The 6000-nt window shown below is 42.0% G+C and overlaps 1 protein-coding gene across 1 annotated transcript in view; it reads left to right on the top strand.

Moving 5' to 3' along the window:
- Positions 1-2828: 2828 nt before the first annotated feature.
- Positions 2829-6000, top strand: part of STAC (SH3 and cysteine rich domain) — a 378751-nt gene continuing 375579 nt past the window's right edge. The window contains exon 1 of the mRNA XM_077491753.1: positions 2829-3383. Within this exon, the coding sequence (XP_077347879.1) occupies positions 3276-3383 (108 nt within the window). The 5' untranslated portion in view covers positions 2829-3275. The remainder of the gene's footprint in view (positions 3384-6000) is intronic.

Raw genomic sequence — 6000 nt, 5'->3', positions numbered from 1 at the left:
TTGGACACAAACTTCATTCAATAAAGTATTTATCACCATTTTATCGCAGTACAGTATGTCCCGTGAAAGTTTTGTAAACCTTACTGACGCGTGCGACAAATTCAGCTTACTACAGCCACTTTAAGAACCTGTTGCTATGACTGCAACAGATGCTTAAAGAATTACCACCACTATGCAGATTAGGCAATTGGGGGTAATTAAGAGGGATGAGCTAGCGGATCAGTCTGAACCCAGGTAGAGATCTGCTCCCCTATATATGGCAAGAGTCAAGCATCATATATTGAAGTGGTATTTTTACAGTTCCTGTAAGTGACAGCTTCCTGCTGTCAATGGCTGGCACCCGCTGTGTGCCTAGCAACAGTCGTAACCAACACCGGGAGTCTTGGGCCACATAAGCATGTACAGTATGTACAACATACTGTACAGTATGTACAACATAATGTACAGAACACAGTGGTCAGGACTAAGTAACAAAACATATGAAATGCTGCAGTCAGGATGAGCACCACATTCACACTAGAGTCCTCACATGCATCAAAGTCCCAGCATTCCCTCTATACATCAGAGTCTGCAAAGTCCCCCCTTACATCATTCCCCCTAGAGTCCCACCTTAGAACAGAGCCCCCAGAGCATCCCCTTACGTCACAGTTCCCAGACTGCCTCTTTACATGAGTCAGTGCCCCCAACAGTGCTCCCTTACATCAGTCTGTGCCCCCAGCATGCCCCCTTATATCAGTCAGTGCCTCCTTACATCAGCCAAAATGCCCCCTTACAACAGTCAGAGTGCCCTGCTACATAGGCCAGAGAGAGTACCCCCTTATATTAGCCAGTTGAGTGTCCCTTGCATCAGCCAGAGAGAGTGGATTTTAACATCAGCCAGAGAGAGTGGATTTTAACATCAGCCAGTGGGAGTGCCCCTTAACATCAGCAAGTGGAAGTGCCCATTAACATCAGCCAGAGAGTGTGCCCCTTAACATTGGCCAGTGAGAGTGTCTCTTAACATTGGCCAGTGAGAGTGCTCCTTAAACTTAGCCAGAGAGAGTGACCCTTATCAGACAGAGAGAGTGCCCCTTAACATCAGTAAGTGAGAGTGCCCTCTTATACATGCATTCACCTTGGTGTGGCTAGAATAGACTTAAAAAAAAAATTCACCTGTTGGCGTTGCTGGCTCTGAACTTTTGAGTCTGCAGTTCTGGAGCCAGCCAGAGCGTGAACTGCCAGGCTCAGCCTCCGATCAGGCAGAGGGACAGTGAATAGAACCCATACCCGATGAGTCACCATGCAGGCACCCAAACAGACCCGTCCTGCTGCCTGATCCAAGGCCGAGCTTGGCAGTTCACCCTTTGTCTAGCTCTGGAACTGTGCATGCATAGTTCAGAGGGTTGAGACAAAAGGATTTGTTATATATTTAATTAGTCAATTTTTCCTGTCTACGGACATTATGGAGAGGAGAGAGGCACCTATTTTTTACAAACTGTCCATAAATTTACAGGTGGTTGGCATTCCTCGAAACCTTTTGACATAGGAAAGAGGGACACCTTTTAGCAAAAGTATGTAGGCATAGGACACCCCCTACCACGCCCCCTTAAACTCCATTCACACAGGGGCAACTTTGGATCCGACTTCAAGCCGCCCCTAGTCCTGCTACATGTAAAAAACAATGTAAGTGAATGAGAGCCGTCTTAATGCACACTACTGAAGTCGTTCCCACTTCAGAAAAGGTTCCTGTACTACTTCAATTCCGACTTCTAGGCGACTTTTACCCATTGATTTCAATGGAGGTCTTACGGCCTGGTATGGTTCAGGGGGGGGTGCTCGCTCATCCCCACCCCCTTTCCTGACTGGCCAGGCTGTGTACTCGGATAAGGGCCTGGTATGGATTTTGGGGGGACCCCCATGCCATTTATTCAGCGTAGGGGGTTCCCCTTAAAATCCATACCAGACTTAAGGGCCTGGTATGCTCCCGGAGGGGGAACCCATGCCATTTTTTTATTTAAAACATGGTGTGGAGTTCCCTTTCGAGAGCTGATTATTCTCTGATTGCCCATGGCCAAAGTCGCCTGGCCTGGGGCAACTTAAAGTCATGTTGAAGTCACTCCAAGTCGCGCTGTTATTCATACTCAAGTCATGTCCAAGTTGCCTCCAAAGGTCACGCTGGAAGTCGTGTTGCCCCTGTGTGAATGAACTCTGAAAGGAAAACTATACAAAAAAAAATTTGTTAAACCCACAGGTGTTTTGTTTTACCACTAAAATTCCTTTATACTGGCTTTTGAAACTTACAAATGCAGCAATTTATAAATTGGGTGAAAGGTTTAGCACTGGGAAACGCTTTTTTAAAGATAAATAGTGCATTTGATATACAACTATATAGATCAGACCAAAATGAGGGACAATGGAGGAGGAAAGAGAGACAGAGGGACTGTCACTCGAATTTAGGGACATTTGAGAGCTATGGCGGTTGGCAACATTTGCATGAGCTCTTTTTGAGTTCCACCCAGGAAGTTTTTGGCTGACTCTATCATTAAAACACCTGTTACTATTCTTGCACATAATATTTGGTGGTTTATCATATGCACTTTATATCACTATTGCTGGTGGGGTGTATCGATTTACTTATATAGAAAAGTGCTACATTTATTTTCTATATGTATTACATTGCTATAATAAAGAATGATCATTTTCAGTGCGTGTCTGTTCTGTGTTCCTTTGCCTGGTATGTTCCTTTCCCTGGTGTGTTCCTTTCCCTAGCTTTCAGTGTGTAGCCAATGAAATACGTGCTCTTAAATAGCCTGCTAGTCCATTCAGCACACTTTCCTTGTGTAGCCATGGATGACAGCAGAGCAACAGCACATGCCTATGCAAGCTATCCTAAACTGTAGATTATAAAGCAGCTCCTCCCTCCCCTGCCTCATGTGTAAGCAGCCCAGGCTTTCTGCTTCAGCTCACTTCTCTCCCCATCACCAGGTCTGACAGCCACACTTCCATGTCCCATACCTCCAGGCTTTTTTACTATAAAGGGAGAACATACTTCACCCGCACGCTGCGCAACCCTGCAAAAGCAATTCTATTCAAAACACTTCTTGCCTGGAAAGAATAGACAGCAGACTGCAAAGAGTCTGCAAGGAAATACTAAGCCAGGCATTTAAATACAAATAAACACGATGACCCGTCTGCGCAAACTGGACAAGCAAGCGCTAGCGGATGCCCAATGAGATGCTAGCTTTTGTTATTTAACTGAGCTATACGATAGAGGATACTGCTGCAAAGCAAAGAGAATGATCCCTCCAAGCAGCACCATGGGAGACAGTGTAGAGAAGGAGGAAGAACTTGGAAATCCTGAACAGCCCCACTCTCCAGCTTCCACAAGTAGCCAGGAATCAAAGGTATTTCGCTTTTCTTTTGCACCTTACAGGTCTTTGTATGCATAAGATAAGTGGAAGATGCCAAAACCAGTGGCACACAGTCATTAACCCTCTATCAGTATGTAGGTTGTAGAGTGACGATATTTGCTTGTATTGTTTCATTTAAGTATTTGTTTTGTTGCAGAAGATTGTTATTTTTATAAAGAGTAAGGTGCCAAATAAAATAAAGTTTATTATTATTATTTCTATTTTTATCATTATTTTCATTCACATTCTTATGTATAGTTGTAATATTGCAATCCATACGTAGACACTTAAAAAAATAGTCAACTGTAGTGTAAAAGGATGATTTTTTTACACATAAAGGAGAAGAAAAGACAATTTTTTTTTTACAAAAGAACTGCAATGCCATGGTTTTTGCACATGTGAATGTAATGTTCCCAAAAAGCATACCTTACCTACTTTGGAAATATAATCCAGATCATAGGTTATTCTGTTTCCTAGTATGTCAGCTTTGAAATGTTAATGTGTGAATATCTCGTACTTGTAAAATAAGGTAAAAGGGTTGGCATGGAATGTTCTGTATGCCACTAATGTCTGCAACTTGGGTCAGCTTCTGTGTACATTGATGTAGTGGTGTTATTATCACAGAGACCTAAACGGGTTATGAAGTCTCTCTGCTCTGTGTTGATCTTTACCAGTCAGGTGCACATAGCGAGCATGATTTTCTATGAATACAAATGTTTAGATTTTTGCAGGCTAAACTGGCAATTAGTATGGTTCACTTCACTGCACTAATGGGGCAGTGGAAACATGCTGGAACAAAATTCTGCAACAAATGTGTAAACATCTCTCTTTGAATTTAATAGGGCTATTTCCATGACAGTATGCACTGAGCAGGAACAAGGGTTTTTTGTTAAATGCTAACAAGACTGAAGATGGTCCTATTTAAAAAGTCACAGAGAGGTGTGAAAAGTTTAGCGACCTTCAGCAAAATGTTAGAGATTATCTTGATTTTTTATTTATTTTATGGTGTCACTAGCCCGGAGGCGCTCAGCCACATGTGGCCTCAACTGTCTACAGCTGGCTACACGTGATACCATCAAGTTTGTACAATTAAGTAAAATAGTATTTCGATTTATGTACAACTACGTAGTGCAAGAGTTTGGCTAAAAGATCTATTCAATTAAAGTGATTGTAAAGTCAATTTTTTTTTCCTCTAAAAATAACAAACATGTTATAATTACCTGCCCTGTGCAGTTGGTTTTGCACAGAGCAGCCCGGGTTCCTCCTCTTCTTGGATCCCTCTTTGGCTCTCCTGGTGGCCCCTCCCTCCTGTTGAGTGCCCCCACAGCAAGCAGCTTGCTATGGGGGGAACCGAACCCGAGTCACAGCTCCCTGTGTCCATTAAGAGATGGAGCTCTGATTCGGCCCCACCCCCTCTCTCTCCTAATTGTGTAACTTACTTTGATTGACAGCAGCATGAGCTAATGATGCCGCTGCTGTGTTTCAGCCAATCAGGAAGAGAGTCCCAGACTGCCGAGGAACTTGTGGGTATTGCTGGAGAGAGATGGGGCTCAGGTAAGTATTAGGGGGTGCTGGGTCAACTGCTGCACACAGAAGGTTTTTTATCTTAATGCATAGAATGCATTATGATAAAAAAAAACTTCTCACTTTACAATACCTTTAATATCCAATAAGATGGTTCACATAATGCATAGTTGCTAGTAAGTTTAAAGGAAATTCTGCTCCCAGGTTTAACATGTGTGCCCAGTTTATATACCATTTTTAAGGAACTCTGAAAATATTTTTTTTAAAACTGTTATTCTGGAAAAAGGAAGCACTCCCTTACTAGACCATAATAGAACACACAGAATAAAGGTTATTCTACCCCATTTGAGGTTTGTCCTCAAGTATTAATACCCTTTCTCATATTCAATGAAGAGTAAAGTTTGGTTTGGTAATCTACTGCAATTACTGTATATGAGTGCTCTTTGCAGTCTTCTTTTAAAAATCTCTTTAGAGTGTATATTTAACAAGTTATTAAATGTCTATATGGGACCTTTAGAATCCTTACAAGATCTAATTTCAGTCATTTAAGAGTGCATACACTAATGTAAAACAGAATGATCACTGTTGCTAACACAGGTCTTTAAAGAAGACTTCTAGTAACAAATGGCCTTTCAAGTTGAGATAACTGATCAGCACAGATAAAAACTGCCTGTTCTTACACTAACTGCCAAGCGTGATTCACAATCTCTATATCCTAATTGCTGGACCTCTAAGGGTTATCCAGATTTTCCTGACAACCCAGGAAGATTCTAGAGTAGTAATCATTGGCTGGAAGTGGACCAGTAATACTCTTGTACATCTGAATGTCTATAGATTACTATGCACTTTGCTATTCCAATTCACTAATTGGTCATTATGTGAGATCTGTTTAAAGGCCTCACACAGCTACTCATTTTTAAAGTAGGCAATTTGAGATAAATGAATAAGTAGCTATTGATTGCAGCCATGATCAGTCATGATCACCGATTCCCCGAGTATCAGTTCAAGGCAGAAATTTCAGTTTTAGGGAAGCTGAGCAGGTGCTTTACAACTACAAAGCAAGTGAGCTGCCAGAATTTTCACTGCA

Source organism: Lithobates pipiens, unplaced genomic scaffold (genome assembly GCF_037356315.1).
Source record: "Lithobates pipiens isolate NorthernLeopardFrog02 unplaced genomic scaffold, aLitPip1_a1.2 Scaffold_19, whole genome shotgun sequence".
NCBI lineage: Eukaryota > Metazoa > Chordata > Amphibia > Anura > Ranidae > Lithobates > Lithobates pipiens.
The sequence above is the reverse complement of the archived record's forward strand: the minus strand, read 5'-3'. Positions and strand labels throughout refer to the sequence as shown.